This window comes from Fukomys damarensis, unplaced genomic scaffold (assembly GCF_012274545.1).
Source record: "Fukomys damarensis isolate Sample0158 unplaced genomic scaffold, DMR_v1.0_HiC HiC_scaffold_33, whole genome shotgun sequence".
Lineage (NCBI taxonomy): Eukaryota > Metazoa > Chordata > Mammalia > Rodentia > Bathyergidae > Fukomys > Fukomys damarensis.
The window spans coordinates 31,933,559-31,948,856 of NW_022900945.1; the positions used below are offsets into that span (position 1 = coordinate 31,933,559).

Here is a 15,298-nt window from a genome sequence, read left to right on the forward strand (position 1 = left end):
ATGTGAGTAGGATTATGCTGAGGACTGCCAACGAGTGAGAAGAACACAGGGAAATGACATAATAGCTTTCCACTAATATTCTGGGAATACACTGTGGTAACTTGTTGACTGTCCACAAATTCCCCGTATTCCAATATATTCACTTCTTTATAATCTGACTTGATGGCACCTCTCTTCCAGGGGTGGAGTCTTTTTCTTGACTCCCAACAGCCTGAGCAGACCTTGGGGTTTGTTGGAAAGAGAGACTATAGTGATGGCAGTGTCCAGGAAGCCGAAGAACCTAACCCTCAAGACACGCTCTTGGGAGGCTGCACTAAGCTACCCTTGGGAAGATGACCTGAAAGAAAGACTTCCCCAGAAAGACAGGCATAGCTACTTGAGCTGCCTCACCTGCATTGATCCCAGGTGCCCGAGCAGCTGATTGCAGACCAGCAGGGGTACTGCAAGTCAATGTCCTAAATCCAGAGGATTAAAGTTTGCTGTTTTCATGAGATGATTTGCAATATATAATGTAAACCGAGACCAGCAAATATAGTTGACTCATTCTTCTTTTCTTTTAATTTAAGAAGGAAAATAAGGTCAGAATTGGAAGTGGCCCAAAGAGATGATTTTGTGCCTTTGTGTTTCAATGGTTTATGGGCTTAACTGAAAAGTTACTAAACATGATTTTCATTCTCAGTTTGGAGGCTTATTGCTTTTAATTGAAAAAAAAAACATTACTAATTTCACAGGGAAAGAAATACCAAAAAGCTAACTTTAAGTGTTATTCTACTGTGATTTAACCCTGAATTATACATTTGGTAGCTGAAGGTTAAATAACCTTCAGAGTCCCCCCAAACAAAACAAAACAAAACAACTAACAGCATTCTCAAAAATAGACACAGCGATTTTTATTTTCTTGGAAGTTTTTAGTAAAGTAAAATAAAACTCTGTCATCAAATTATTACCAACATCTTAACTGAAGTCACATGCTTAAGGACAGTTCAAATTCCTTACTTTTATTTACTAATCCACATATGGAAGCATCAAATATTCTTCAAGTTTTATTTAAATACTTCACAATGGGACTTATTTGTTTTTGTTTACAAATTTACATATGTTTATAACACATTAAACAATTTTTAATTAGTCATAAGACTATTTCCACAGAGAATACTGACTATATGACTGTTTTCTCCTGTTTTCCTACCTATCAAATTTCTGGCAGACATTCCATGAGAATGCATTATTTTTAAACACCAAACCTCCCTGCCATAATGTCTTCCTAAGACGCCTCTGGTGAAATGGGGAAGAAGTATATTTGTATTTAAGTTCAAATATAATGGCAAAACCTGATGAAAAGCCTGCATTTGCATCAAGAGTTATATTCAGAGTTGCCATAGTAGCCGCCCACATTCACACACACACACACACACACACACACACACACACAAAGGGGTGCTGGGGGAAAGGGGAAGGCAGCAAGCAGAGCACACCAGCTATTGTTTAAGAAGACAGAAGTACCTGTCAGTGTCATTACAAGCAGGGATGCTGACTTTTATTCTGAGTCACCTTTAAGGACGAAGATTTCCCAGTGTCAGTGTGTTTATTGAATGGCTGTTCTTTAAACTCATCTTCCATCTGCATCCTGGCTTTTACACTTTACTGGATACTGAGACTGTGCAGGCGGATGTGAGAATTCAGTTGAGCACACATGTATTAGAGCTAGCAGGACTGACTTAGTGTTACATAGCCCGGAACACTGAAAATCACTGTAGCAAGGATCGTGTGGTGTTACAGATCTGATAAAATTATTTCACTCTCTGAGTAAAATGAGTAATAAAATTTCTCTGTAAAATGAGGAATAGGAGCACATGTGTCAGACAAATGTTACAAGGTCTAAAAATAGAGCACAAATAATCAATTAATAAATTAAAAATCTATAAGACAGTAAACATGCTAGTAAAACAAAAGCAATTAGTACCTGATGCATAATAAATGCCCAATAAATATACACTAAAATAATTATGATTAAATGTTAATACCCTCAAGTCTTCATTACAGACTAGGCAGCAAGATCTCATAATGCATAAATTGCTAAAACAAATACATGCAGGTGGGCAGTAGAACTGGAGAAAGATAAAATATTAATACTCTTCCAGTAACTGAGCAGATAATGCCTTCCCCTATAGCAATGGCTTAGAACCACTATTCTGGTGGAATATTTCATTCCAGTTACACATTTACCATCACTGGACAATGCTGGTTACACAGCAAAACCCAACATCTATCAGTGACAAACCATTTATGCTACAGTAGCTGGGGGCAGGGAAAATCTTGATATTTGTCTTCCATCAAGAGCTTCAACACATAGCCATATGTAGAAATATTTGCAATTCATATGCAGATATAAAGGTACGCATCAGATTTTGAAGTCATGGCAATGAATACAAAGTAATTTGTGACTTCTCACTCATTTTAAATCTTCCTCTCAGGGCTGAATGCTTCACATTCAGCAGAAGTGGAACATGTAGCCAGCAACTTAGTGACCAGGAAAGAGTGTATGTGTTGGCAAAGTTCATGTCAGGCCCAGGGCACCTAACAGTGGGTAGGAGAAAGCAAAGCCGAGGAGCTGAAGAAATCAGAAGTGAGAGAAACAGAGTTGGCAAGTGGAGTAAAAGGGTAAGAAGGGAGCTTCACGGGATGAATTCTTTCAAAAGTCAGTAGGCAGTGGAAGTGCAAATGGGTAGGATAAAATTAATACTTCATCCACGCAAATTTTCTTGATGGAATATTTTTTACCTCCAGGCAGTGAGAGATAAAAGTAATTTGCCTTAAAACTTTTAAAAATGTTAAAATGCACATCCTATGGCTTCTAAAATTATCTCACCATTATAACAGTTTAAACTGTCCTTCCATTTGATAACCTTTATTTCCATTTTCAAGAAGAAATGTCACAGGGCATCGCTATAGACTCTGCTTTCTGTGGGCCTGACACATCGCATTAGAAACTTTTCCATCACCAAGTAGCTCTTTCAGGATAAAAACAATACTGAAATTTTCCAAGTCATTAGAAATAATGAAATGGGGCTTCAAATTCTGCCTGAGTATTTGTAAATCTTTTCTTAGTAAACTGAAATAAGAAGGGAGCAGATATTGGTTCCATTAGAAAAGTGAACCCTAAAAGACATTTAAATTCTCTGAAGTTCTTTTTTCCTTCTTCTTTTTTTTCTCATTGAGTTTATTGGTACATTTTAGGTATACAGTACAGTTACATTCATCACTGGGATCTTGTACCTTTACATGACAGATCTTGGTTCTCATTTTTCCCCATACCCCTGCCCTCCCTTCACCCCCTCCTCCCTTCACCCCCTCCTCCCTTCCCGACTTACAAAGACTTTATTTCCATTTTTTTCTTTTCCCTTATTACCTTTCTCCTACCCTTCCCACTTCCCCTACACGATTAGCCCTTTTCTTCCTATTTCACATTGTCAATTATACCATTAGATCTTATGTACAATTATAGTTTTTCACACCAGAAAAAACTATTTGGTATTTACACATGTGACTTATTTATTTCACTTAAAAGTATATCCTCAGTATGCATCTGAAGTTCTTATCGGAGTTTAAAGGAAAGCCTATGGAAAACACCTTTGGAGTCCAACTCTACAGCTGCAAAGCGCATGCTGGCCATGGAGGGAAAGGCGAGGGAGTACCCACCAGGGTCAAGCAGTGCCCGCCAAGCGCGCTCTTCTTTCCATTCTTTCCTATACCAATAACGCACTCAGTTGTGATAACATACTCTCACTTACAGGCCCTAAGAGATCTGCACTTGGGGCCGGGCTCTTACCACTAAGGGGATAGCAAATGCTCAATAATAAAGGCAAAAAACAGTTTCTAATGATATTTCAGTTAGAGAAAATATTAAAACACCGATTGAGATACTATGATGATTCAATTACCAATAATAAAATCCTGTTCTATAAACAGAGCATCCCCTCTTCACCCCCACAAGGGAAGATTGGAGCTTGAGTAGGCAGCCAAGAGCCCAGACAGTTCTCTTAATTGCACTATTACCAGTTCATGGGGAGGGCTACAGAGCAAATGTGCTTCCATTAAGTCCTATTTAACACAAAGACAAACATATTCACTGTAGAAATATAAAATGGCTATATTTTTAATATAACCAACTACCCACACATGAACTCATGAACATCAAATGATTTAATTTCATTCACAGTACCAACAGCAATTATTAGAAATAAATGGCCAGTAGAAAGCTATTACTATAGTGTCCAACAACTGACTTTTGTTATGGCAAGGAAAAGGATTTCCAGCTTAGAAGAATAAATAGAAACACACGCTCTGATGAATGTGTGCCCGTACTTACCGTCAGGTACATGGCTGCATAGACACTGAGAGCTGCTTCTTTGGATGGGAATGTCTTCCTTGCCCTCATGATGAGATCCGGATTCCCTGTGCAAGCCTCTTCTCCGCTGATGAACTGTGTGTACTGCTGACATCCAAGTGCTGTGTAATTGGGCTTACACAAAGCAAGAAAATGTGGAGCCAGATTTCCTGTAACTACTTGTCCAGCATTTACAAAGATATCTGTAGCAAACAGTCCAAATGTATAAATTCCTGAGGGGGAGAAAAAAAAATTTAGTTCTGCCTTTGTGTGTGTGTGTGTGTGTGTGTGTGTGTGTGTGTGTGTGTGTATCAGCTAACAGTAAGCCAAAATTAAAATATTTCGACACCATAAAAAATCCTATACATACATACCCTTGGTTCATTTTATTTCCCTCCTTTCCAGTTTCTCCCTTAGCTTTCTTGAGTAGTAGGAGTGTTAAGTTATTTAACACATTAAACTGGCTACTGGCTACATTTTTATGCATGGCAAGTTTATAAGACATCAGATACAAGAAGAAAATAGATTCTAGGGCTATGTTTGGCTAATGTGCTGTTTAAATGGAGCCAAGTATCTCTTGAGAGGGTGTTGTCCATCAAGTTTTGCTAATGTCAGCAATTGTGATTTTTTTCCCTAGTTTTAAAAATATTTTTTGTCTCACTGACATAAAGCAAAGCAGTTGTCTCTCTGAGTAAGCCTCTTAAGCCCATTCAGACTGGCATTATCTCTGCTGGAGGTGCCAATTAGCAGTAAAATCTAATGTCATCAGTTTTCATTTAAGTAGAGTGCAAAATCTTAAGTAAAGCAGAATGCTTTCAGATTAATCTCTACATTTCCTTCAGAAATATTTTCAAAAAGCACAGGACAGCTGGTAAATTAGTTCCTCCCTCTCTTTTATGGATTGGCTGTTTCTTAAAATGTGGGGGCAATTTAATAAATAATAAGACAATTACTATTATCATTTAAATTATCTTTATGCTATTAAAATTAATTTACTTGAGTTACCTGAAGGTATAAAATAAGCATATAATTTTTTTCTCCTTTCATAAGAATATTGTACATTTACTTGAATACCAAAAATATTTTCTAAATTCTGAATTATTGATCATTGTTGTCAAAACTTCAGCAAAAATCAATTCTTTGCTATTAAGTTCAATAAACTTACAACTACAATCTTCAAGGAGGAGATCCTGATATAAAGAAATCCATTCTTTTTAATTTGGGAAAATAAAATCCATCAGGACCTTTTAACACTATACCAGAACAATATTTTTTGGTTCATTGGTTCATTTAAAAGTCACATAACTGTATCATAAAATGACGTTTTCTTCTTAGTCACATATTTCTCGATTATTTTCTACCTTTTCATCACTATTGTCTATTACATTGAAAACTGCTTTAAAAGTTGAACAAGATCAAGTAATTTTCCAACATTAGAGGCGTAGTTCTTTAAATTTCCAAATATTATGTAAGATTCTTGCAAAAAGTTTTATGCACAAAAACTTGCATATAGTATCCAAATGTTAATGAAACAAAGGCATTAGCTCTTTTTTTTCAAAATTCTCTGAAACCATAATACCTTTTTTTACTCTCACCAGCATTCCATGAGTCATGCTAAATAAAGGTTACTGAAAAGAGAAGTTTGGGAGAAGCAGGGAAATGAAAGAAAATTGAGCTCAATACGATGTTAATGTATACAATCTCTCCTTTTAACAATCCCAGGTCCAAGCACAGGAATCTAAATTATGAGCTTTCTTGATCTGTACTTCTTTGAAATCTAGGCTAAGATGTACTTATTTTATTTAACTATTCTTATCTGGCATAACGTTTTCTTATCTAGCAAAATAGAAGTAGGTGATAAAAACATAGAAATGTCTCTTGATACTTCTAAAGTTTCCAGATGTGTTTTAGAACTAAAATGTCAGTGTATCAGACGTAAGGTCAGTACTGTAGTTGACTACACAGATAATTATTAAAGTGGATCCCATGAGTGTATCTGATCTGCTGATCTCAAGAAGTCACTATGCAGAGTGATACCTTCTTACATAGTAATGTTTCAGTTATAAGCTTCCATTATAATGGAACAAACTAAAACACCCAAACCATGAAAGAGATAAAAGAAACAAACCAAGCTCTCCTAAATGTTTTCTAAAATTGTATAAGTAATAAATAGGCAAAGACTTAAAAACACACCTTGGTACCACACATTACTCAGACATATGTGTACAAATGCAGGAAAATATTTCACTTTTAAATAGATAGAAAATAATGTGCTTAACAGTATTTAGGAAAGCATCGATTCATTAGATGCTTTTAGTTTTGTATACATTATTGCTTATTGCTTATTTTGCTATTTTTAAATGACTATAATACAAAGAAAAATGAATTAAGAAAAAATACTGATGCATTTAAAAATAACTTTATAAGGTTTCATATAAAAGTTATTCCTTCAACAAGATAAATTAGAGTTTTGAAGATACATAACTTGATGGCCATAAAAAAGAACATTTAATGGATAAGAAGGCCTTTTGTCTTCAGAGAGATATGTAGGCCTGAATGTATGTGGTTAAGCTTTATTGAGTTTATCTATGTATTAGGTCATCTGAGCATAATATCTCCAACATTTTTGTCTTTATCCCCTCAACAAGAGAAATATCCTGAATAATTACAATATCTCTAATGTATCAGAATATATCTTAAATACATATGTGTATATATATGTGTTTGTGTGTGTGTGTCTTGATTTTACAGTACTGGCATTCAAACCCAGGGACTGCTCTATCACTGAGCCACACCCATAGCCTTTTTTATATTTTGTTTAAAGACATACTCACTTTTGCCTGCTGAATCTAGGAAACAATACCTTATATAAAATTTATTGCTACAGTAAAAAACTTGTTTTGACCAAGTTTGTATTGAATTGAAATAATATTCAGTAATTTGTTAGTGTTCATGTTTATTAGTGGTAATATCTGAAACTGGAAATTAAAGTATAGGTGAATTTAACTTTTATAAAAGCACCAATATGTTTTTGTTTATATAAAAATAGCTTAGTGGGTCGAGTACTACTTGTCAAATACAGTATGTTGCAAGCATTGTTTTTGTTTTTATGAGAGTGAACATATAACCCAGGTTAGCATTTCTCTTCAAGCATTGTTTCTAAAATTTTATAAACTCAACAAATCATTTATTTTAACTATGGAATTTTTAGTTTCTTAAAAATATTAAATATTCAGGTATTTGAGGTCAGGTTGGTCATTTTTTCCTTAATATGGAAATGACTCCTGAAGTGGGTTACTGCAATGTGAGAAAGTGGTATGTGATGTTTATTTGTAAAATGAAACTGAAATTTCACAGAAATTATATCTAATGTTTGCACAGAGTCATAATATTGTTTCAGCATGAATAAAAACAACTCAAGGAACACATACCAAGGAATCGGACAGTTCTGCGCACCAGTGGGTTTATGTAGCAACAGTCTCCAGTTAAAATAGTTTTTTCCTGATTTTCAAAATCTCTTGTGGCAAGTTGTAGGCAAAACACAGCTGTTTCTCCAACTATTATCTTGCAAAGAAAAAAAAGATTAAAGAATATTAGGATATAATCAATATACATTATTTATTTTTTAAAAATATATATATATTTTTTAAAACCCTTTGAATAATAATCTTGATGTAAAACTGAGCCACACTGGCTAAGTAGACACTCTTCTCATACTTAGTCATACACGGCCACGTATGTTTATAAATCACATTTCTCTCAATCCAAGGAAGTATTAAAATGATAAAATACAAATCACATTTCTCTCAATCCAAGGAAGTATTAAAATGATAAATTATGAACAAAAATAAACTGTAATACTGTTGGGTTCTACAAGGCTACATTAAAAATGGAATACACAAAGGAACTTGAGGGAAGTACTTAGTTATTTTTGACATGCAATTGAGTTTCACCTTTTAAGTGATTATGACTTATTCAAATTTAGGTGACTTCAATTTGAACCTTCTATAGAATTTGAAGTAGTCCCTGAAAATATTTTTGAAAAAAATCTAGTATAGGCATTAAATTAGTAATTTAAAATCATATTATTAATTCTGCCAGCAAAAACATATTTGGTCTTGAGATTATCTTATTCTGAGTTACTATGAAGAGTTCAATTGTAATTATAATATATTCTTTATACCTTGGTGTATATGTGCCACATTCATCTACATAGAGACTATATTAATCAGGGAATATTATTATACTCATTTTTGCAAATGAAGAAATAAAGACTTGGAACACAAGTGACTTGCTCAAGAGCTAGTAAGGAAAACTAGGTTCTGGTACAGATTAGATGTTCTTCTTGTGACTTAGAAAGACCTGCCTGTCTTCTACTTGTGTTTTTACCATTTGCAGTTATCTTCACACGTGTTTCTCAAAATCACCAGCAAGTTATTAGAGCGAACATCATTATTTCATTTTATGGATGAGAAGATCAAAATTTAGGGAAGGTAAATATTGGTTCCCCTTTAGGCCAGTCAGATCCAAGCAGCTATTTCTGATTGATTGTGCTTGTGGCTTTAATAACACACACAACAGATAAGGGACTAGTAATAGAAAAAGAAACTGGAGTCAAGAAATAGTACATCTGCCAATGTTTCACGGTTAGATTTGGCCTTAGGACTGTATACATTTTACAGTGCCTTGCCAAGGTTAATTAGCATGCTACAAAACAGTTATCCAGCTAAATGGGTTGCAAGAATTATTTTGCACGGGTACATCAGCTGTCACTAGGGCCTTAGAAAAACCAATACACAGATAATCTGGGTTTGGCACTTTTTTCCCTTTCTGAATAACTCTTACATGTACTGCCTCCTCTTGCTGGCACATCAAAATATATTATCACCAGGATGCTTTCTAAATTTTCAGTTTCAACTTCTAGGTTTGTTTTGCTGTAGGATGTTTGAAATTCCAACAATCTGCCATCCACTTTGCTTCAAGATTAACCGGATACCCAGTCAAGGACTCCTTCTTCCTGTTCTTCACAGAAGTTACTGCTGGATCTCCACTCCCGGGTTGACCTCACTTTACAGCAAGCTGAACCCCAACTCAGGAAGTCCACACTCTAAACTCCTTAAACAATAATAGAATATAAGTAATTCTTATGGAATGTGTAAACAGATCCCATCCTCATAGAGCTTACATCTTCAAAGGATCAGAATATCCTAGTCTATTGACCTTCCAATAACCAACTTCTTTGTTCCTGTGACAAAGGCTCCACCTGATACCCCAGTTCTTACAAGTAGATCTGGTGTATACACCTCCTGGCTTGGTAACTCTTGCTTTCTAAATTCCTTCTAGACTGTGAAATCACTTCCAGACTGAGAAGTGCCTTGCTTGGACCACTTTGCTTGGGGTTCTCTTCCCATTATTTTTCCAGAAGCTCACTTTGTTTGCCTGCATCTCAGCACAGGCCATGTTCCTGAGTGTCCTGTTTGTGTGTTAAGCATATCTGCCAAAATAGTGTCTCAGTCAATGTCATTTGGCTACTATTAGAACTTCACTCAAACTTATTAAGCAAAACAGAATTTATTCTAGGGCTGTTGGGTTATCACAGAGTCTAAGGGAAAGGTTTGGATGAGAGGTTCTCATGAGTTCTTCAGTCTCCTCTATCTTCCCCTGGGGTCGCACTGTCTCCCATCTCAGCTCCTCCATGAATGCCCAATTTATTCTTACCTTTCTGCAAGCTAGTTTTCATGCTTTCTAGCATGCATTCTTCCCCCACAGTCTCTGCAAACCTTATTTTGAACTTATCGTCTCAGATCAAGGAAACAGTTCAAAATGCCAAATTTCCCAGAAGTTCAGTTTCAGAGAGGTCTCTGTCTTGGTCCAATTAACCAAAATTAAGAAAATGCATCATGATATAGAAGAACTAGCTCTCTAGGTACAGAAGGGGATTCTCAAAAAGAGGAGGTGTGCTGTAACTCATTTACTACACCTTCCATCCAGTTCTCCACCTACCCTAGCCCTATCCACCGTGTTCTTTGGATGTTTTCCATATGTCTATTTGGACTTCATCTCATCCAAAGGTGTATGCCTGGGCCCCAGCGTCTGCTTTCTTCCAGTGGTTATTTCTAATTCATGCTCTAGTTCTCTTACCCTCTCGAATTTGTTGTGACATCTATGGAAATCTTCCTCCAACCACATTCTCTCTTAACTTCTCCCACCAGATTTCCTGTGTGAAAACTCCTGTTGCTTACAATTCTCAGCAATAACATAAAGCAATTCTAATTATGCTAAATAAGTCGAGTAAATGCCTTCTGAGAGCAGGATGGACACAGGGCCACTAATGTTCAAGGAAAACTTTATAGTTCAATCTAGTGAACAAAAGCAAAATAATTAATAATGTTGCAAGTCCTCACATGCTCAGAATTGTTCTACTGCTGTTTTATTCACAGGTCACCGAGGGCATCTCTGGTGGCTTTGGACTGATGCCCAAGTGCTGCTGATCCACTGCTGTATCTGTGCTGAGCCCACTCTTCCTAGCCAATGCCTATGTGTCACTTGGCACCAAGGCACATCTATCCTCTAAAACATGGGGCCTGTGACTGGAGATTGTGTTTTGAAGATTCTCCGTGACCTTGACTGAATCATCCTTGGAACTGTGCTGCAGTCGGAGCACTACGCACCAATCCTCCTTCCTTCCGCTTCTCTTGCACTGAGCTCAGACCTCTATCAGTCTGAAAGCTCTCCCTGCGTTCTCTGGTTTACCTGCCAACCTTGGTTTTAAGTCTTCTACATATCTAATCTCATTTGTATTTGCTTCTGTGAGAACATAAACCAAAACAACATCAAAGACAGGACTTGATAATGAACACATTTAAATGAAGAGTTGTGATTAAATAAGCCTAGAGGATTCAGAAGCAACCCTAAGCAGCAAGACAGGGCAAGGAGGGGTGTGGAAGTAGCTTTTCCCTGGCGACTCCAGGCTTAGTCTCAGCAGAGGCTTAAGTAGATTGAGTTGACATTGGATGGAAAGGTACATAAGTAGCACTTAATACATTGTTAACCATTGTCATAATCACTGAAAAATTAACTGATAACAAGGACATCATTAGCAACAGGAATAATGCTGTTGTTAATGCCAATAGCATTAATATTCAAATCATATGTAATTGATGATATTGCTGTTAATAAGAACCGATAGTCTTATCTAAATTTTTTTCTAACCTTAGCATAGCACCACTAGTAGGCAAACTGAAAACTTTGCATCTCATTTTCTTCCCCTCTCTCTCCCTTTCTGACTGATTTACTATCACGGGACAGTGATTCTAATGCATACATTTCTCTTTTTCTCTTGAATTTGACATCTCCAGGCAGTGAATTATACTCTTAGGTTTTGGGTTCTCCAGTGTTTTGTCTTGGCTCTTTCTTCTCCTTCTGGAAGCTCTCTTGGCAGATTTCAATCCTCCTGAGCCTTTATCAACTCCTGCTAATCTAAGGAATCCTAAATATTTATCTTTCCTCTGAACTGCCTACTAAAGGGCAACAGCTCAGCACGCTCCAATCTACCTACTGAAATCCTTACAGTCCTCACATCCAAAGTGAAAGCCATGAACCCCACCTAGAATTTCCTAGTTGTTCCATGGTATCAACTCAGTAAATCCACTCAGGCTCCACACTCACACTCCAGCTAAAACTCCCAAACCTTTAGTTATCAGGCCAACCCTCCATTTCCCTCCATCAATGGCTTTAATTATATTATTTTAATTGGTAGAAATTGTATATACTTTGTCATGGAATATGATGTTTTAAAATATGTATACACCGTGGAATGACTAAAACTAAAAATTAATATATCTTTGACTCACGTACTTTCTTGCTGCATTGAAAACACAAAAAATCCACTTTCTTAGCAATTCTTAAGTGTGTATGGGTGTATATGTGTGTGTATGTGTGTGTGTGTATAGATATATATATATTCCACATAGCTGAGTTTCCATCAATTGCTAAATCCTAATAATTTTATATCTTAATTATATCTCAAACATGTTCTCTTCTATCACTATTTCTATTTTAACATCTAGTCTCTTACCATTTTTCACCTCTATTACAGTATGCTTGGAATTCACTTCTGCTCTTCAAATTGTTTACTACCAGATTTATCTATTGAAAACACATTTTGTGCAATGCATATTTCCTATTTACAATTTTCAACGTGTCCTCATAGTCTAAGGATTGACAGGAATTGTCATAAGAGATCATTTATAGCTAAGCCTAATCTTTTTCAGCTTTTGCAATTCTTACATAGCCACCACGCAAGCTATATTACAGTCACAGCTAAATGTTTTTATTCTCCAATACACCAGGCATTTCTGTACATCCAGGCTTTTATACTTGGCCTATGGCTTAATATAGCTTTGTAAGTAAGGAACTGTTTAGTGCTTGTGACATCATTTAAATACTGCCTTCTCTCTTACAAGTTTATGTCTATTCCTGCTGCAATTCATCTGTCCCTTCTCTTTGTTCCAATGGCACTTTGAATATTTATTACAGTATTTTCTATATGGTTTTATAAGTTTCAATAACAGCTGTCTCCTCCAATCAATCAAAAGCTTCTCTGAGGCAGAAACTGATACTGTTTATGCTTCCGGTTTTAAAGCACAGTAACTGACAATAAATGTAAATGAATGAAATTCAGTTCAATCTACTCATTTTACAGACAAAGACACCCATCCAGAAATAAATACAGAAGCTAAACATACCTAGGTCACAGTTACTAATAAAGGCAAGTGAACCCAAGTTCATAGCTATTTTGACCACATCCTCTGCTTAGGCACTTGTAAACTTTTTCTCCAACATTTGCAGGGTGAGTGAGGTCATCCCCTGGTTCCTGACTTACAGGCTGCACCTCACAGTTTCACAGAGTCCTAACATTTCTATAGTTTTTTAGGGAAGGTATTAGGCACCTTGTAAGGACCCTCCCAACTCCTTGATTATACAGGCAAAAGAGAAATGAGTATAGAAATAAGACAGTATGATCCTGTTAACAGACATACTGGTTTTCTCACCAAGATCAAAACTATCTCACACCATGCGTCCCAAGTCTGATATTATTTCTTCAGATTGTCCTTTGAATAAAATTTCTTACTGCTTTCTCTTCATTTGATCTTACATAGAACTGAGGGCCTAGAGTTTGGGTTGTTTTCTCACCTTTTTCAAGTGGTTCTTACCTCTGGAGTCACTGGCTGCCGTTCCTATTAGATTCCCAAAGAGACCCTTAGGTCAAGAGCATGACTGGTTGTTTTCCCTGGGAGTGGGTGAGGGGGAAGCATGACAGTACCAGAGCACATAAGTGAGAGATGTGAATCCTGAAAGCACTAGTGTGTTACAGTTTTCTTTAGTAAAATTTTCTTTCTTTCATAGCAAGTGAAAGCTGTTTCTGAAGGAACTGAGGTGGCGAACTGTTAGCTGAGAGTGACTCAGGACCACGGCCCCTCTTCCTGCTGCCACAGACACTAGCTGAGCTGTCTACAAGTGAGCAGGGAGCAGAACCCCAGTAAGAATATCTGTGGCTTTTGTGGGGTCTCCCAAGGATCAGCCTTTAAAGGGACTCACTCATCCCTCACCTCAGCAAAAGCTATCCATTCACTCAGTGGGACATGAATGAAAAGGGAGGAGGAAAGACTACCGGGAGATACCAACTATTTATATGCCGAGTCATTTCTGACAGTCTCATTTCCTGACTGTCTACAACTGTGGGGGTAGCAGGTCTGCTCCTATACCCCGTCTGAGAGACAGAAACCTTACATCCTATTCACAGAACTACCCCAAACTTGAGCACCACTCTCTCTGTTATACCCGTCCCCTTGTAAGCTCACTATAGTGTGCTTTATTTTTATTAAACTTTGTTTTACACATTATCCAGCCATTTGAACCTTCCCTTGCCTGCTAGGCTGAACCTACGCTGACCTACTTAAATCACCATCCTGTCTTTGAGGTCATATATACTATCTAACGCTATTTCTTGTCCATTACCTTATCTGACAAACAGAAGCCTAAAAAATGCAGGTAAGAATCATAGACATATAACTATCTCTGGTATAAGCATTAAACCTGGCCTCCATTCTTCAGGACAAGAGTATGACCCTGTAGAGGTTGGTGCCACAATATGGAAGGCATTGTGGTCTCTCAGGCACAGGCTCCATTGTGTGAAGAGCTAGAAGAGTGAAAGATGACCTCTAATATATTAAGCCAGTGAGATGCGGGTATTTGTTACAGCAGCTAGAACTCAACTTCCCTGCTGTTTTGTTTTTAATGAAAGATTAAATCTCAAGCTTAAGAACTTTAATGGAAAATAATCACTGATGAGAAGTGAAAAATAATGGTTTTCATTGTATTTGCATTATAGTTCCATTCTACTTCTCAAGTGAGTTTTAAAACTTTATGAGAATGACATAAAAGGTTCTTTTATAAAAATTTGCTTGTAAAGTAGATATATTTAAATTTTTTAAAATGATAGTTGAGGAGATATGCAGCCATAATAGCAATCCAGAAGGTGATACCTTAAGGGAGAAAGTTGGGAAGCAGTTGACATATAAGCTAAGTTGCATGGTTTTTGCTAGATTTTAGGCAGTGTTCTAATTTATTTCTAAATATTTACTAATTGAATCTTCAAAGCAACTCTATGAGGTACTCTTTTTTTGTTTTTTGTTCTGTTTTTTCCTCATTGAGTTTATTGGTACTTTTTAAGTGTACAGGTAGTCTTTTAAAATTCATTCGTAGATGAATGAAGCAGAGACAAAGAAATGTGTACATGTTACTAGGAGTGATGCGGCTGTGGGCTTGTGGCAATAGGAGCTGTCAATGCCATGGAGAGAGGACATTCTAGTGAAGTAGTGAGTCAGAAGGCAGCTCAGGTAGGACACA

The 15,298-nt window shown here is 36.6% G+C and overlaps 1 protein-coding gene across 1 annotated transcript in view; it reads right to left on the bottom strand.

The window, feature by feature from the left end:
* Plppr5 (phospholipid phosphatase related 5) overlaps positions 1-15,298 on the bottom strand; it is a 113,929-nt gene that overhangs the window by 66,446 nt on the left and 32,185 nt on the right. The window contains exons 3-4 of the mRNA XM_010639923.2: positions 7,819-7,951; positions 4,370-4,620 (exon numbers count right to left, since the gene is read on the bottom strand). Of these exons, the coding sequence (XP_010638225.1) occupies positions 4,370-4,620; positions 7,819-7,951 (384 nt within the window). The remainder of the gene's footprint in view (positions 1-4,369; positions 4,621-7,818; positions 7,952-15,298) is intronic.